Source organism: Crotalus tigris, unplaced genomic scaffold (assembly GCF_016545835.1).
Source record: "Crotalus tigris isolate CLP2741 ecotype Arizona unplaced genomic scaffold, ASM1654583v1 scf7180000018544.1747854, whole genome shotgun sequence".
NCBI lineage: Eukaryota > Metazoa > Chordata > Lepidosauria > Squamata > Viperidae > Crotalus > Crotalus tigris.
The window spans coordinates 941,017-959,844 of NW_024097068.1; the positions used below are offsets into that span (position 1 = coordinate 941,017).

The following is an 18,828-nucleotide window of genomic DNA, read 5'->3' on the forward strand; positions in this document are numbered from 1 at the left end:
ATAAAGGGAACACCATGGATTTCTGTTCCCCCCCCCCAGCTATTATGCCAGTAACATTTTGACAGCCACATTTAACATAAATCTCAACTAATTTTCAGTTTTAGTTTTATTGAGTCTTAATGTCAGCTAAGCAATGGGAAGGCTGAGGAGCTCTATTATTGGGTTGTGTTTAGAGGGCATCAGTTGGCCTCTACCTGGCCTTGAGCAAAGAACTTTGTCCTCCTAGTCTACAGTGTTTCTCAACCTTGGCAACTTGAAAAGGTATGGACTTCAACTCCCAGCTGTGCTGGCTGGGGAATTCTGGGAGTTGAAGTCCATACCTCTTCAAGTTGCCACGGTTGAAAAACACTGTCCTAGGACCTTCTGGCCATAGGAACAGCTGAGATTGCTAACCTTGTAACCTGCTAATCTTTCTGACATTCCAAGTGACATGGCAAATGGAGAGGGTTTCTTTTTAGACTGTCAATGTGCCCCAAGTCTGTGTTGATATCTGGTGACTGACTGGGCTGTTTCCTCCCTACATTTTCAGAAGTGATTTGCTCTTGACTTTTCCCTGGGGATAAGATAAATCGACTGGTCCAGGTTTTCCCAGGTGGCTTTGTGTTTAAGAAAAAACTAGAACTCACAGTCTCGCTGTTTCTAGCCTTAAACTAAACACCAAACTATCTTATTATTTGATTAGTATATCTATATTTTCAAAGTTTACTACCTGAAGCAGATTCTTCATATTGCAATCCTCAGCATTGTTTATCATGATTATTTTGAATTAAATCCAGAACTGAATGAAACTTATTGAAATGAGACATCAGCTGTGTAGAATATCAACCAAAGTGGAAATCTCTCAAAAAGTGACTTTTACCATATTTGATTGAAATACAAATTCTAAATAACAAAATAAATGCACCCAACCAGATGGAGATTTACATGTGAAATAGTTTAAATTCCATTTTTCCATTTTTCTGCGGCTACTTGTATCCAAAGAACATGTAAAGCAGCTAAGAAATGGATAACAAAATCCAGTTCAAGAAGGTACTGGAGTTCAGAATTCATATTATATAAAAATGTGTACTTTTTATTGTTGCAGAATAAAGATGAAATCTAAATATTAAAACTTTTAGAAGATAAAGAAGTTTATACAAACCCTGGCACTCTCTAGGTTTAGAAAGGCAAGCTGGCCATTTCTTTTACCTATGGTAAAGATTTTTTGATTGATTGACTGATTGATTAATCTGTCTTTTATATATGCAAACAACAACAGTCTTTCAGCTGTTTGCAAGCAAACTCTAAATTGTTTGGGAAAGAATCTATTGCTCATTATGTAAATGTTATGTGAATAAGCCATAAATCTGCTGGTATTAATTAATATTCTGGAAGGGAAGTCTACTTTCAATAGGAACTTGATCTTTTATAATTGTATGTGTGATTGTACATTAAATTTTCAATTTTATTTGGATAAATAATTGTCCCCAGTTCACCAACCAGGAAGGGAATTCAAGGAGGCATTTTTCTCAAGTGCACTATTAGCGGCAGACTAAGAGTATTGTTTCTGTAGTCAAGCATGATGAGCTATTGAAAACCTCACCCCTTTCAAGAATTCTTTTTACATTACTAATTTGTTTTCTTTGTGAGTTAGTTACATACTTTGAGTCCTGACCCTCCAACAGGTTTCGATAAGTGGCAATCTCCTGTTCCAGCCGTGTTTTGATATCCATGAGCATCCTGTATTCTTGATTCTGGCGCTCCATGTCATTTCTTAAGTCAGCCAGCTGTTCTTCTACACTACTGATTACGTTCTGGATTTGTGCGAGCTGAGCACAGTACCGTCCTTCTGTATCTGCTAAGTTGGTTTCCAAGCCAGCTTTCTAATAAGGAAGAAAAATAAGAGGATCTAGAAATCTGAACAGCTACCAAAACTGAATTGCAGAATCTGATCTCTATCATAAAATAGCTTGATTCCAGCTCTAAGAACATGAATACCCATTGGCACCAGTAGGGTTATTAAATGGGAACAGATAGTACTACTGTATCTTGCAATTATTTCCATCTAACTTGAAATGCTTTAGAGGCTAGATTTTTTTAGGACAGATACCTTTACCTGTTGAAAGATGGATAAATCTTGCAATTTCACTGTCTCTCAATTTTTCATTTTTCTAAACTACATATCTCTTTCAGTTTCCTGTTTTTCCATTAGGATCATCCTATTTCTATACTCATTTGAGACTTTTGCTTTTAAAATTCTCAGTAAAATGTGTATGCATTTTAGCATATTTATCCTACGTTATTTGTTACATTATTTTCAGGAATGTAAGTATTTATTTGATATACACCATTTTAAATTTTGCATTGTAAAATTCAGAGAAATGTGAATTTCAGTGGATAGCTGAATTTTGATTAACTTATTGTTTGGAAATGAAAAGCTACAAGCTACAAAAATACTTCCTAATCTGATTTATTCCCATTGAAAATTTGAGCAAAGCAACATACCATGCTAAGATGGGATTGCAACTCAATCTCCAAACCCTGTATTGTACGTCTTAGTTCTGAAATCTCAGTTTTGCTTGTCTGTAGTTGTTCAGTATGGGTAGCAACTTCACGATTCAGTTCTTCGGTCTGGGTGCAGGAAGGATTGAAATCAAATGAAATATGCTGAGTAATGTTGCAAGGCTTTGACTAGTATATGTCTAATTAATTCCTAGTAGATTCAAATATACATAATTAGGAACATTCACAGACTTACAGTACAATCTGAAAAAGGTTTGTACAGGGATATAGAAGTAATTCTATGGAAGCTGTAACTCAACATAGATCTGAATAATATGTAGAAGGGGATATCCTGAATTTCCCCATTACTTCTACTTTTTTTTTTTTTGCAGGGAAAAAGGAGAAGGGAAGAATGTTCGTATTTTTTGATTTAATAGAATAAAGAATCTTCTGAATGAAAATCCCAGGATATTGTGAAAATACAGACAATTTCCAGAAAGGCAGTGTACCTTGGTAAAGAACCAGGCCTCAGCATCTCTGCGGTTCTTCTCAGCCATTTGTTCATATTGTTCTCGCATGTCAGCCAAAATTTTGGTGAGATCAACTCCAGGTGCAGCATCCATCTCAACATTGACCTGTCCAGTTAGCTGAGTACTGTATTCTTTCATTAACTTTGGGAGGTGGGGAGGCAAAATAGGCAGACAATTAGTTTTCCTTCCACATACTATCTCTTTTCAGCTATCTGCAAGTAGCAGCTGTGTCCCTGAACACTTCAATGCTTAAAGTAATCTTCTGATGAGCAACAGTAATCAACATTATTGATTATTTTTGTTAGGCTTAAAGGCCAGCTGACATTTCTAGTAGCCATCAAGAGCTGGTTTCCTATTTCCAGCTCTAGAAAAAGGAAATAATAATACTCACCCCCCCACACACACACACCATCTTTCCCAGTGAAGAGAATTTTTTGGGGAGAGAAATGACAGGTAGGCTCTACATTTATGTGGATGCTGGTTTCCAGCAGCCCATTCCAACAATCCACATAGGTGCCATCTTACTTGGTACCATCTGGAAGAGGCACAACCTCTATTTATGTAAACATGACTAATCTTTAGCTGAGTGCAATGTGTGACCTCCTATAGAGTGTCATCCTAAAATTCTTCCAAAATTATTATCTTACTGTGTAATTAATGATTTGAAAATATCAATCAGATTTCATTTCTGCCTTAGTCCTACCCATATTTTTGTCTTGGCCCCATCCGGCTTTTTTAAAATGCAGCCATCAGCCATCTGCTGATTAACTTTTTTTTTATACAGAACTCATGAAACAATAAGAGTCTACCTATGGATGGTGATGGATAATTTTATGCTGTCTTCTCAATGTGGTGGCATGCTCTTCTCCATTTTCCTTTCCCCAGTTACCCACCTCCTCATGGTTCTTCTTGAGGTAGGCCAGATCTTCCTTCTTCTCTTCAATTTGCATTTCCATGTCAGATTTAAACAGAGTTAGTTCATCCAGGACTCTGCGCAGACCATTGATGTCACTCTCAACACCCTGGCGGAGATGCAGCTCATTCTCATACCTGATAACATTCAAGGAAAAAAGTTCAAGTACTCCAAATAGGAACAAAACACCTTGCTATCTCTATGTATTGAAACGTACAATTTTTCAAGCATTTTTCCATTTTTTTTCTTTCTTCCTTCACTAGAATGTTTTTTTTTTCTTTGAGGAGATCACATACCTACTTTATAAAAGACAGTATTATGTTTGAGGGACTACCCAATGTGACTCCATTTTGAAGGTTGTGACATTGCTGATCAGAAGCTAGAACTTGGATAACATGTTTAGCAGACATAAAAATCACCTCCCATTTGACCCATTAAGATGAAATAGTTTCAACAACTATTTAAGTTATTAAATTTGCATCATACATACAACTCAGCATTTGAATGCTATATGCAGATTAACATTTCTATCTCTACTCTTTCCCCTTATTTTTGACAGTGGATGAGAAGCTATCTTACTTTTATTCTGTTTATGTTTTAAGCTCAACCAAACTCATCAATTGCTACATATCTTAGTTTTGAGGGCCAGTGTTCTTTTCAAGGGCCCCTGCATACTTAACTATCCATTTCCACATCACCATTTTTCTTTGCTACTATTGCCATGCTTTTTTCACATAACAATGAGCAAGCCTTTTCTCTTCTTTTCTTCTTATCCATCATTGTCCACCAATCTGCTAATATCTATTCCAGCCTTGGGTAGGGCTAACTAATGGAGACATAGACTTGTATATACAGTTTCAAAGGGGCTCTGGTTCACTTTTATCTGAATTTTTCTATTATCTTTTTCCTCCTTTTTCTTCAGCTCAGAAAGAGTCTTTGGGGAATAGAAAAATAAACGGAGAAAAAACTCACTTCAGTCTGAAGTCATCAGCAGCCAGTCTAGCATTATCAATCTCCAAAATAACCCTAGAATTGTCAATTGTAGAGTCAGCAATCTACCAAAGAAGAAAGAAGACAGGGGAAAAAAAACATTAATATAGGAAAAAAAAATAGTCCCTGAAGATGTTTAGCTTAGTCATTAAAACATGTGGAGGGGTTAGGCAATTTTTATACAATTTCTTCTTTAGTTGTCTAGTGTAGGAGGCATTGAGATGGCTTGGAGAAGATATTCAAAAGCTGTTATAAGAGCAAAAGATGTTGAAGCATGTGTTAAACTATGATTCCATGGGTTATAAGAAAGAGGGAAGATAAATTATCAGCAGACTTGCAAACTGGATAACTGAAGGTTTTAGGTTAATGTAATCTGGTTTTGCAGTGCATTATGGGTTTGCCCAGGAGTCATATTCAGTCAGCCAGTGGAAGTTATCTTTCCTTTGCCTCTGTCATTACTATATGAAGTCTTTTATAGCAACTGTCTGGAAAATTTTTCTTGACATATGGCTAAGAAGAGTCCTCTGTACTGTACCAATATATTTAGGTAAGCAATAAATCAATCCTAAATATTAAAATAAAACGTTCAAATAAAAAAATAGAAAAGCATGATTGGAATAATGTAGGTGGTGCTGAGGAACTGACTGGAATATTCCTTGGCATCATTTCCAGTCATCCAGATATACATATTGGATAGGATTCTGTTCTTGGTAAGAACTTAAGCTATCCTCTAGGTAACTTTGACATGTATTATGCTGTGCTAATCTGGCACTCTAGCTTAGTTAATATAAATATATTATCTAAATGTGTCCTTCCTGGCTAATAAAGTATAAATATTTCTATATTGATTTTTACATGTAGCTTATTACATATTTATGCTAGACATTAATTATGGTCTTGGTGCTATAAAATGTTTTTCTTGGATCTAGAAAATACAAGTATAGTTTCTACATTAAAATTTAATAGGGATTTAATAGGGAGAGCAGAATGAAAAAAAAACTTAACATTTTAAAGACAAATATGAATTGTGTGAACTACATATCAGTTTTGACTTTCATGTTTCAGCTACCCTACTGTATAGAGTGATGTGAAAAAAATCATATGTATTTCTTAAACTTGGCGACCTTAAGCTATGTGGACTTCAACTCCCAGAATTCATCACAAATTAATTTATCTTAATTATGTTTGGGCAAAATAAATTTACTTACTAAATATTGGCTTGATCTTTTTAACAAATCATAGTAAAATTCAGCCATAATTTGCCATTTTTCATTAACATAACTAGCTAATTTACCTAAGATAGGAATGAACATTTCCAAACCATTCGTTGTAGGCAAAAAAAGGAGGGGGGGAGCAAGAAGAGACATGGGATTCTGTGATTCATCAAGGATACAGTCTGAAATCAGTTGGGACTTAACATTTTGATTCTAAGGAAGTCAGTCAAAAATAGGAATATTCATGTTTACTTCTGGTGGATTCATTATACCCAGTATTTCCCAGTTCTCTCTTTTCTAAATGGAAAGAACATGTCATAGAAACATTGACTGAAGATGAATGACAACAGATTTAGCTATTTCTTCACACAGCAAAGACCTATACGGGTGCTAAATAACAAAGTGCAAACTTTTTACATCAGGGAGGGTTGCATTGATTTTAGTGGAATTTTATCCTTAGGCAAAACAGAGAAGACAAGAACCCTAATTTCTTTGCCTTGAATGGTGCAAGAAATAGCATCAATCATTAACATTTGGGAGAAATGGGATCCATTATGGTGCAAATCTGAATTGCTACCAAGGAATAAATACCATACAAACTGATGCTGCTTTGGTTTAATCATTGGTCTTTATTAATATGTATTATTTTAACTGCCTAGAGAAATTACAGAAAAGCAATACAATATATGTGTGTCTGTGTGTGCATGTATATACACAAACACAAACACACACACACACATACATATATACATACAGAGATTGAGGGAGAGAGAGAAGGAGACATACATGTATACATACATACAAAGGTGTTTGCTTGATCTAATTTTTTTAAAAAAATCACAATCTGAAAGCATAAGAGTTATCATCCAGAATATGAAAATAATCATAGTTGAATAAAGGATAAAAGTATGGAGGAGGAGGAGGAGGAGGAGGAGGAGGAGGAGGAGGAGGAGGAGGAGGAGGAGAGGGAACTTTCAAACTTGATCTGTTAACATCAATGTAATTCTTTGTTCAGGATCCTACCTTGTCACGGAGATCCGAAATTATCTTGTAATAATTGCTGTAGTCCTTGGCTGGGCTAGTGGGTGCCTGCTTTTGATGCCAGTCTCGGATCCTGATCTCTAACTCAGTGTTTGCCTCCTCTAGGGCTCGCACTTTATCCAAGTAATTTGCCAGGCGGTCATTGAGATTTTGCATGGTGATCTTCTCATTGCCAGTCAGAAGACCTCCATCACCGCCACCACCACTAACCACAAAGTCAAGGCCACCACCATAGCCTCCACCAACTCCACCACCATAGCCTCCACCAACTCCACCACCATAGCCTCCACCAACTCCACCACCAAAGCAACTTCCATAGCCAAGGCCACCTCCAGAAACATATCCAACCCCACAACCACCTCCTAAGCCACTTCCATATCCATAATTGCTTCCATATCCTGAACCAGAAGATACAAACCTAGCTGAAGAGGCAGATACACGGCCACCAGCTCCCCCATGGATACTGGATGGTCCAAGACGGACAGAAGCCACACGGCCAGAACCGCCACCACCACCACCACCATGAGAAGAAGAGGAGCTTTGGTAATAGTATGTAGACATCGTGAAAGAAAGTTCAGTTGCAAGACTGTTACTCGGCTTGGTTTAGCGTGAAGAAGCTAGCATCTGCAGTGTTGCCTGGCTGCATTTATAGTCCTCTGAGGGTGTGCTCTATTGCATTACCCAAGTATATTCTGCCAAGACACACCCTGTTGGGAGAGGTTTAGTGGAATAATCTGCTTGCTTTGAACTGTAACAGTTCCAATTCAGGTGGGCTGTATGTATATTTACTTCTACAGCCAGCAAAGTGAAAAATTTCATCCAGGAGAGCCTGGCTTATTTTTCTCTTGATGCTGGAGCACTTTCAGGGTGGTTACATTTCTTTAAACCTTTGAACACAATTGGAGTGGGGAGGGGATAGGCTTCTCAACTCCTTACTTCGTTAGCTAAAAAGCCCCGAGGAAATGATTGAAGGGCAGTGTTCAAAATAAAAAAAAAAGCAGGTTCCTTCTGTTAAGGGATCCTGTTTCACTCAGTTCTCTTTATTCCTACTAAAATATTTAAGAATTAGTTAATTGAGCAATCATGTGCCCATCCTGCCACTCTTTGCCATAGAGTTCACTTACTGCTCTTTTTACTCAGAACTGCCAGGCGCAGCTCTCTAGGGATGTCCTGAGCAAAGAGGCTTTTTACTTTAACAACTGAAAATGATCAGGCTGACAATCTATCATTGACCATCCCACCTCCTTATTCCTTTCACTTCCTCTCTATTTATCTTTTCTCTCTCCAAGGCATAGGAGAATGACACATTGGAGTTGACATTAAAAGCATAGTGAATGTGTGTGCAAAGCAGTCATATTTTAAAAGCTAAAGGGAGCGTGGGGAGTAAAATATAAGAGTGTTGGATCCAGTTGGGTTTCTCGTGCCTTTTGATTTTCTCTTCTACATTCTCCTTGCTAATAATACATCAAATATTTCCTCCATGGATAAGTGAAGGAAGATCCTTGTCCAGATCCTGGACTGAAATGAAAGGACTCATGGAACCTAGAAAGAAGCTGATTGCTACCAACTTGGAGTATTGGTAGAGCTGAAAAGTGGCTAATAGCCCCTCTCTACCAGGACTCTCTACATGTGCTCTACCTCTGTGCCATGTTCTCCATAAATGCTTTAAAGATTTCTCCTTGCTATTTTTCTCCAATCACTGCACTTTTCTTATCTGCCTTTCATTTTATTTATAAGTCTCTCAAATGCCATTTAAGAACAAGGTGTCAAGGAGGTTGCCTAGATTTGCTGTTGGTCTACATGGCAGGTAATCCTGCTGTATCACTAGGAGGATCTGTCATTCCTAAACTCTAACCCTAACCTTTATACCCATACAAATAAGCACTCCGAAACTCTCATGCACATACAAACACAGAGAGCAACACACCAAAGGGGTTTTGCTACATCTTCCAAGAGATTTTATTGTTAGATGTACTATATAAAAATATAAAATGTGGAGCTGCTGTAAAAAGCATTGTGAAGGTTATATATTTTATATCTTTGATGCAAAACAAAGAGGAAGATTTGATATGTATGTATGCATGAACAGAACATGCACTACAGTATGTTAGTGGAGATCCTCCTATTTGTATTGCATTTTGAAGTCTGGATGGCCTTTCCTTAAAGTCCTATATGCCCTTGAATGTTCTTGCATTGGATAAACCAGCATTATTCCTTAATCCAGAATTCATACTTTATAGTTATTCCCATATCCAAACTGAGGAGTTCATATAGAGAATAAGAAAGAATAAAGGACACATGCAAAGGTGATCCTGAGGAAGCATTGGAAAACCAGTTCTTGCACTGGTTGGAATGAAATGTTCCTTTGGATATGTAAAAAAGTACATGGCTTCAATCCTAGGCAGGCTGACCTAAAAATAATTGTGAATTAAATATGCAGATTACTCAGCTGAATGGACTTTGAGAAATTTTCTTTAAACTTGACTTTGAACATGTATTAAGTAATTTTTCTTCTTCTTTAAAAGACTCATCAGGAACTTTGCAACTTTCTGATTCTGAGATATCCAAGCCTCCTTTACCCTTCACTCCATTTTAATTATTTATAAATTAAACTCTGATATTAATGTTAGTATTGGGCAGAAGTTTTTTTTAATGTTTTTTTTCCTGTGATAATAAATTATCTCACTTATGGATGCATTTTCAATTACACTTCAATTGCATAGATAAGAGAGAAAGAAACAAAACATAGTGAGTTTTCCTCTTAATCAAGAACTGTATATGCTGACCAAGCAACATTTCTTAAAAACAGGAATGAAGACTGAGTTGCAGATATGTGTTCCAGGCAGCCAAAAGAAAAGATAGAAGTGCTGGGTCCTGACACTAGAAACTTAAGCTCAGACATTCTTTCTTAGGAACTGGTTTACACCCAATAGCCTCTCTGTGTGATGGGAAAAGTAGTCCCTGCAGCTTCAGAAAGAAATTACAGTATTGCATTGTCAGGTTGGAAAAACATGCTTCAAATGAAGGTTGGCTTTGAGCCATGGAATATCAGCAGATGTGCCAGGGGAATGACTGATATTTGCAAGCATCTTTTGCCATATCTATATATCACTACAGATTTGGAACTTGAAGAAGCAAGTTTAGACAAGTCCTGGGTAATTATGAAAAAATTTCCAAGAGGTTTATTGGATGTGATTAATGGTTAATCCTAAACTCCATCTTATTGCTAGCCAATTCTTTATTAATGGTAATTCTGTTGTTTGGCTCATTTTGAAACTAGAAGGATATTATGACTGGATTCACACATCAATTATTTATTGAAAAAAATACAGTTGCTTGGATATGTCAACAGACTGAGCCATAAACCATCTTTTACAAACCACAAACTTTGTGATTTCAAAACACACTAAGCAAAAATTGAATCTTGACAGTTTTCTGCCCATCAAAAAGTTTTTGCCAACTAAAGAGTATCACATTATGCTTATTTTTTATTTTTACATTTTGTTGTCTCTTGTTTCACCCTTCCCTACCAAACGGATTAGAATAATCATTTATATATCCACACCATAATCACAAGGATACTGCTTCAATTGATAATATCTGCAGCAGGCAACAAAATATTTGCCCATGAGATTTTAACATTAGTGGTGGGCAAAAAAACAAGAGTCACAAAATCAAACAACTTATTTTAAAAAAGTCCCTGATAGGTGAACCAGTCTATGTGTTAGTCTGATTACATCGAAATTGAGAAAATATATGAGATAAATGAGTATAAATATGGTATAATATGACTAGATTATGGGTCAATGAGCTAGAAAAAATGCCTTTCACACAATGGTTATGGAAAATGAATAGAGCAGCCACAGAAGATAAGTGAAAAATCTTGAATCCCAACATCAGGAAGCAAATTCTGTCCCTTCCATACTTGTTTGTAATGTCACAATGAAACACAAATTTTGAAACTATTATGCTTAAAATCTGAGGCTATGAGTCCAACTTTTATAAACCAGGTCTGCAGATGTGTGAGACTACAATTCTCATTTTTCAAAGCCATCATCACTAGCCAAGATATTATTTTGTCCAAGTATTTCCATTTAGCAGGAAATGAATTTTCCATGATAGTTCTTCCTCCCTTTACAGAAATTATACCTTGAGGAGGCACAATTTCTTTTGGTGCAATAATTCCAGAAGATAGGTGTGTGTGTGTGTGTGTGTGTTTGTGTGTGTGTGTGTGTGCGCACACGCGCGCGGGCATTTATTTTATTTATTAAATTTATGTGCCGCCCATCTCACCATGAAGTGACTTTGGACAGCTTACAAATATATGCATGTGTGTAAAGTTAAATTATTACCCTGGACAATTAATTACCATTTTGCAATTCAATATTTTTTTCAGTCATGTCAATATTTAGCTTCATGCCAAACTGATCATTAGTGCTACATTCAAAAGGCATTGAAAGAATAGTCTTACCTGGTGCAAAGTTCAAGCACCTTTAGAAGATGGGAGAACTAGAAATATTGAAATTCCCATCAGATGTCAGCATTTGGGCAGCAAACCAAAGTATCTTGTATATAAAGCATGGCATTGCTTCCTGGGAATGCCTTAAAACATATCCATTAACAAATGTACATTTCACTCTAAAACCGGATTCTCTTTTGTCTTCCTCTTTGATGATATATTTCTTTTTAACAACAACAGCAGCAATAATGAATGTTCTTAGCCCTGAAGGAATCAGAAAACAGGCTGTTGTTTTTGCTGCAGAAGATTAAATAGGCAACTCCATCAATGCCATTTTGACTATACAGGAGCTGTCCATTTTGCATCACATTGATGAAAATGAATAATTTAAAATGCATCTTACTTTTTTCAAGAGATGTCCTGTCGTTGAATCTTTATGGGGTATAAATAAAGCAACATGTTTTCTCAGTGGCAATCTCTATTCTTTGGAACATTTTTTTTCCATTGGAGGAACAGATGGCAAAATTTAATCTTTTTTAAGCACTACATGAAGTTAGCTTGAGTGATTCAAGACAGAAAATAAGATATAGCAGGATCTGTCTTCCATCAGAAAGGAATAGTTGAAGGAGTCATAAAGGCATGGACTGCTCCTGGTTCTACCTAATGATAGGACTGAGTTAAGCTGTGGTTTATTGAAGAAAAATTGAAAAATAAGAATGACCATTCATTAGACAATGATGAAAATTACCATTGAATGAAAATTATTCTTAGCAATGTAATGTAATATTCAGTGTAGATTTGGCAAATGATCAGGATTTAATATCGCTTTGCTTTTTTGTGTTTTACAATATTGTCAGAATGACACAGCTCATAACTTCAGGTTAGCCCCAGTCCATTGTTTTTAGATTTCACTGATTAATTTTGTGTTCAGCTTCTCTGTGTGTGACAACTAATAGATTGTGACACCAGAAATTTAATTTATACCTAAATATCTTTTGCTCTGAATTTAATCAGTTCAGAATTACCCAGTCTCTTAATTATGACATCAGTGTCTCATACTCTGTTGTGCAACTTTTGTTAGGTGGTGACCATAATAAAACTTGATTTGTTGATTGACTGGTTGGTTTGAAAAACGACTATTATAAAATAATCCCCAACACTATTTGAATGAAAACTATTAATATTAAATATAAGAACATTCTTTCAGCATTCTATCAATGTTTTTAAGATCTTTGTTCTTTGGAGCATCAGAATAATTCAAACCATCTGCAGATTAAAATTGGAAACAATATTGTTCCACTCAAAATGTCCAGTACATACAGTATAGTTCAGATTTCCCAGTCTAGTATCTTAAAATACGTTGAATGATACATTCTCTTATTCCCTGGAACTGTGGCACAGATTTTTCTTAATTAAATGTACTCTGAAAGTGAAAACTAGATTATAAAATTATACTGGCTCAAAATGATGACATTTGTAATCAAAACTGGAAGTTACTACATCAGAAAAGGCAGATGAATTTTCCTCCCAGGCTTGAAACAATGTCCACTAAACTTTAATTCATGGACATTTACTTCCAAATTATCTGTGAGTTACTCAAAACAAATTTTAAAAACCCATCATTTGTATAGATCATCTTCCCTCACATGTACATTATTGATTGTTTTGGAAAGAAAGCATTAAAGCTTTATTATTATTGATCATCGCACTGTCAGCCAGATGTTCAGATTGAGTTTGGCATTTTGTCTACCTATTAAGTCCTTACCAAGGACCTGGGATATGCAGATCCAGATATTTGACGGAGTTAGAAATATCGTTGCAGGATGGACGCTTTCCCCAGAAAAGCCACCTTTTGCAATTGACTGATGGCAAATTTGTCAATGCCAATGGTGTTCAAGTGGTGCTCCAGTTGTTTTGGGATTGCACCCAAGGAGCCTATTACTATTGGTACTACCCTTGCTTGCCTTGGCTACAGTTGTTCTATTTCTATTTCTATTTGTAGGTCTTTGTATTTTGTTATCTTCTCCAGTTCTTTCTCGTCTATTCTGCTGTCTCCAGGCACTGCCATACCCACTATCCAGACTTTTTTGTCTTTCTTACCAACAATTGTTAAGTCTGGGGTGTTAGGGTGCCTGTTTGTTTGAATTCTAAAGTCCCAGAGTAATTTAACTTTTTTATTTTCTATGACTCTGTATTTTATATCTCACCAGTTCTTGCTTGCAGGCAAATTATATTTCTTGCAGATCTTCCAATGCACCATTGTTGTTACTGTGTCATACCACTGCTTGTAGTCAGTCTGTGCAATCTTCTTGCAGCAGCTTACCAGATGATCCACTGTTTCTTCAGTTTCTTTGCATAGACAGCATTTACTGTCTATTGCTGTCTTCTCAATTTTGACTTTATATGCATTTGTCCTTAAGGCTTGGTCTTATGCAGCCAGAATTAGTCCCTTGGTCTCTTTCTTCAACTTTCCTGCTCTTAGCCATTGCCAGGTCTAGTTATTATCTGTTTTCCCAGCTATTTTTTTTTAATGTTCTGGCCATGTAGTGCTTTGTCTTCCAATGCCTCCATTCTGTTCTTCATTTGGTCTTTCTTGTAGGCCAGTTTGTTCTCTCCAGTAGTCAGTAAGCCTTCCTGATACACTAATTTCAGTGCATCTTCATCACTGTCTTTCAGATAATCTTCAAAAGCCATTTTTTCTTCTTCAAACATTATGTTGTTGTTGTTGTTGTTGTTGTTGTTGTTGTTGTTATTATTATTATTATTATTATTATTATTATTATTATTATTATTATTATTATTATTATTATATCTTCAATTTGATTCACAGTCTGGGATTGGTTTCAAGTCTTATCCAAGGACCTAAGAGCTGCTAAGGTGCTGTCTGAGTATATAGGCAGTTTTGAATAAGGTGGCTTTTTGCAAAGTCAGAATATTCAGATTTAATAATTTCAAAATTTCCTTATAATCTAGGCAGCTCTTTGGTTTTTGCTCCAAGTGTTCCTATTACTATTGGTACAACCATTGATTTTTTTCTCCATAATTGCTCAACTTCAATTTGCAAATCACAATATTTCGGGGGGGGGGGTGTTGAGCTGTTTCTCTTTAATTTGTGCATCACCTGGTATTGCAATTATTATTATTACTGTTTGTAGTAGTAGTACTAATAGCAATATAAATGTAATCAAATGAAACTTTTATATAGTTTTCTCCAATATATATATTTGATATGAATGTTCCTCAAACGTATGTATTTTTGTGAGAGAGAAATCTGGAGCTGAGTACATACCATCATTTGTTCTGTGATAGCTTTCATTTGAGGAATACTGTATGTGTTATTTCATGTGAAAATAAATCTGTGATAGATTCCATTTACATTCTAGACACTGAAAAGGAAAGAGGATAGAGTGGAAGGGATTGGAGATAAGAAAATCTAAATGTCTTCTCTTTTGAGCGTTTAAGAAGTATTTGCAGTAATCACTAATACTCTTGAATCTTCTTGAACTTCTATACTGGATGTTTAGTTTTCTTCCCAGGATTGCTGCTGTTTGTCACTGTTCACTGTCTTGCTACATTTACAGTAGATGCAATCCCTGTCTCCTTTCCTTCCTTCCCAGATCTTTTTCTAACATCGTCTAGATTTTATTTCACATTGAATTGTGACATATTTCCAGTAAGTGGATGTGCTACAGCATGATTTCACTGTTGCTAGGTGATTGTCCAGGTTTTGCTAACATTGTTTTAAAATAATTGCATCTCCTTTCCTAACTTTGATGAGCCATGTAAACAATATTCTTGATTTTAATCAAAATTTTGACATAGATCAACTTTTGATCTTGCCAAACTGGGCCTAAATTCTTCCTTTCTTTGATGGAGTTTTACAAGGTTTGGAGAGGAGAGGAAAAGCAGGATTTGGCTTGCCCTGGCATTCAGCTCTCAGATCGTTTTTTAGTGCCAAGGGACAGCCCTGGGACATATGAAATGATTAATCAAGGAAAAGCTCTCACAGTAGGGATGGGCAATTTTGCCAATTTTGCCTGATTTCTCATCTATCACTCTCAAGTTTTGTTGGTTATTTTGTTTAGGAGTTCAAGATGACAAAGTATAATATTATTCTTGACCATATAATCCTGTTCTTTTCTAAACGTGCATTGACGAAGAATATGTGAGCACTTAATGCACACCCTTTTTGAAAGCAATGTTTACACAAGAAAATGCATTTAGAACTATTCTTGGTTCTAATAAATGCACCTCCTTTTGGGGGGGAGGTTGTTCCCTGTGTATGTACATTTGCAATATATAGGGCATAGTGTTTTGGAAGCATGGATGGAGATGTGATCAGGCATCCAGGTTTCTTCTGGAAACATTAAAGAAGTCTGAAATTATTATAGTCACATAATTCTGACAAATCCAATTTCATATTCATCTTCAGTCACAGATTTTTCTACCTTGATTTACTTAACATTCAGATTAGACTTTCATAGCTTTTGTAGAGAAGTTTTAGGGAAAGTCCACAGAGTGAGACTCTACTCTCTCTAAAGCAGCAGTTCTCAACCTTTGTGTGACGGCGACTCCCGTCACATGGATGCGCTGCGCATGCGCGGTGCCACCCCCACGTGCGGCGCACATACGCGGCGGCACCCCCATGCACGGCGCGCATGCGCGGCAGCGGCCCCATGCGCAGCACGCATGAGCGGCGTTGCCCCCTGAGGGGGGAAATGGCAGATCGCGTTGTTTGGCAACCCCCATAAAATGGTTGTTCGACCCCAAATGGGGTCGCAACCCATAGGTTGAGAACCGCTGCTCTAAAGGATTTTTTCTTGTTTTGTAATATACTTTCTTGGGTGTGTGCATTGTTGCATTGTTTTATGGCAGGGATGACAATCCTTTTATGTGGGCAGCCATATAAATTGAATGAATGAATTTTAAGGATGGAAATTTGGCTATTTTAAGTTTGATCACATTCACATTTTCAAAAAAAAATAACATTTCAAAAGATCCCTTGGCTTTATTTGAGACAATTATGAGAAGCAGTTCAAAAGCATCTTTCTGGAACACTTAATGGAAAAGATATTACTGGGGACCTTTAAAAAGTCTGTCAAAATGTTCAAAGAAGCATTTACTGTAGTTCAAGTTCATACCAGTCCAGAAACCTTGCAGTTTAACTATTGAGAAGCAAGTCAACAATTTTATATCGAGTCAAAATCCCTTCCTGAGTTTGATCTCTCTCTCTCTCTCTCTCTCTCTCTCTCTCTCTCTCTCTCTCTCTCTCTCTCTCTCTGTGTGTGTGTGTGTGTGTGTCCCTAATTCCATGGCAAACCGCTCCCCCTCCCCCAAACCCCAAAATTGTTCAAGGGAAACCCTTTTCTCTGATTTTCCATTTCTCATCTGCTACAGTTTCATGGCTCCCAATCCCAAGTATCCATCAGCCGTCTCTGGGCAGCTCATCCAATTATACCTTCTATTCTTAAAGTACACTCCCCAATTCTTTTCATGCTTTTATCCATCCTTTTGCTTAATCATACTCACTGCATCTCTTGCAATAATAAATTAGACAATGGGTTAGACCTAATGACCTATCTTTGGCAGAATGAGAACATCATTCTCATTTTCTGCAGTCAATTGACATCAAAGAAATTGTTGCAAGAATAGCTCAACCTATGACAGAATCATGATTCACCAGATCTTAAAAAAATATTTAGACAGTGGCTTGGATTATTCTGTTGTGGGATGAAATTGGAATAAACATTCATGATCAAACATTCAAGATCATTTTTGTATGTGGATTTTAACATATGTTCATTTTTAGAGTACATGCAGACATGTTGAACTGGTTTTGAAAATGATATAAATCTGAATTTGTTTGCCCTGGAAAAATATCTCTTCCAAAGAAGTGGTTTCAGCAGAGAACTAAGAAGAATTTTTGTTTGTTGAATTGATTCAACATTGTTGAACCAGGATATTGATATGTCAAAATCTATCTTCTCCTTTTATTGAGCACAAGCTTATGCTATGACCCACTTGATTATTATTATTATTATTAATAATAATAATGATGATGTTGGAAGGGACCTCGGAGGTCATCTAGTCCAAACTCCTGCTCGGGCAGGAAACCCTATACCATTTCGGACAAATGGCTGTCCAGTCTCTTTTTAAAAACTTCCAGTGGTGGAGCATTCACCACTTCTGGAGGCAGGTTGTTCCACTGCTTAATTGTTCTGTCAGGAAATTTCTCCTTAGTTCTAGGTTGCTTCTCTCCTTGATTAGTTTCCATCCCTTGCTTCTTAACCTGCCTTCAGGCGCCTTGGAAAATAGCTTGACTCCCTCTTCTTTGTGGCAGCCTCTGAGATATTGGAACACTGCTATCATATCCCCCCTCGTCCTTCTCTTCGTTAAACTAGACATACCCAATTCCAGCAGCCGTTCCTTATATGCTTTAGCCTCCAGTCCCCTAATCATCTTTGTTGCTCTTCTCTGTACTCTTTCTAGAGTCTCAACATTTTTTTTACATTGTGGTGACCAAAACTGGATGCAGTATTCCAAGTGTGGCCTTATCAAGGCATTGTAAAGTGATATTAATATTTCATGTGATCTTCATTCTATCCCTCTGTTAATGCAGCCCAGCACTGAGTTGGTTTTTTTGGCAGCTGCAGCACACTGCTGGCTCATATTTAAATGATTGTCCACTAGGACTCCGAGATCTCTCTCGCAGTTACTATTATTGAGCAAGGTCCCCCTATACTATATTTGTACATTTGTTTTTTCTTGCCTAAATGTAGAACCTTACTTTTTTCACAATTGAATTTCATTTTGTTAGATAGTGCCCAGTGTTCAAGTTGTCCAGATCCTGTCTTCTGGAGTGTTGGCTATTCCTGCCAGCTTGGTGTCATCTGCAAATTTGATGAGTTCCCCATCTATCCCCTCAACCAGATCGTTGATGAAGATGTTGAAGAGCATTGGGCCCAGAACAGAGCCCTGGGGCATCCCACTACACACTTCCCTTCATGTAAATGAGGTTCCATTGAGGACCACACGCTGAGTACGGCCAGTCAGCCAGCTATGGATCCATCTGGTAGTGATGCTGTCTAACCCACATTTTTCTATCTTATCAAGTAGTAGGTTGTGATCTATTTTGTCAAATGCCTTACTGAAGTCCAAGTAAATTATATCCACAGTATTCCTCTGGTCCACTAATTTTGT

General features: G+C 36.8%; 1 protein-coding gene across 1 annotated transcript in view; it reads right to left on the reverse strand.

Annotated features, from left to right (window-relative positions):
• LOC120312786 (keratin, type I cytoskeletal 10-like) overlaps positions 1-18,828 on the reverse strand; it is a 36,215-nt gene that overhangs the window by 1,190 nt on the left and 16,197 nt on the right. Inside the window, exons 9-14 of the mRNA XM_039353970.1 lie at positions 7,152-7,774; positions 4,897-4,979; positions 3,905-4,061; positions 2,991-3,152; positions 2,485-2,610; positions 1,642-1,862 (exon numbers count right to left, since the gene is read on the reverse strand). Of these exons, the coding sequence (XP_039209904.1) occupies positions 1,642-1,862; positions 2,485-2,610; positions 2,991-3,152; positions 3,905-4,061; positions 4,897-4,979; positions 7,152-7,774 (1,372 nt within the window). The remainder of the gene's footprint in view (positions 1-1,641; positions 1,863-2,484; positions 2,611-2,990; positions 3,153-3,904; positions 4,062-4,896; positions 4,980-7,151; positions 7,775-18,828) is intronic.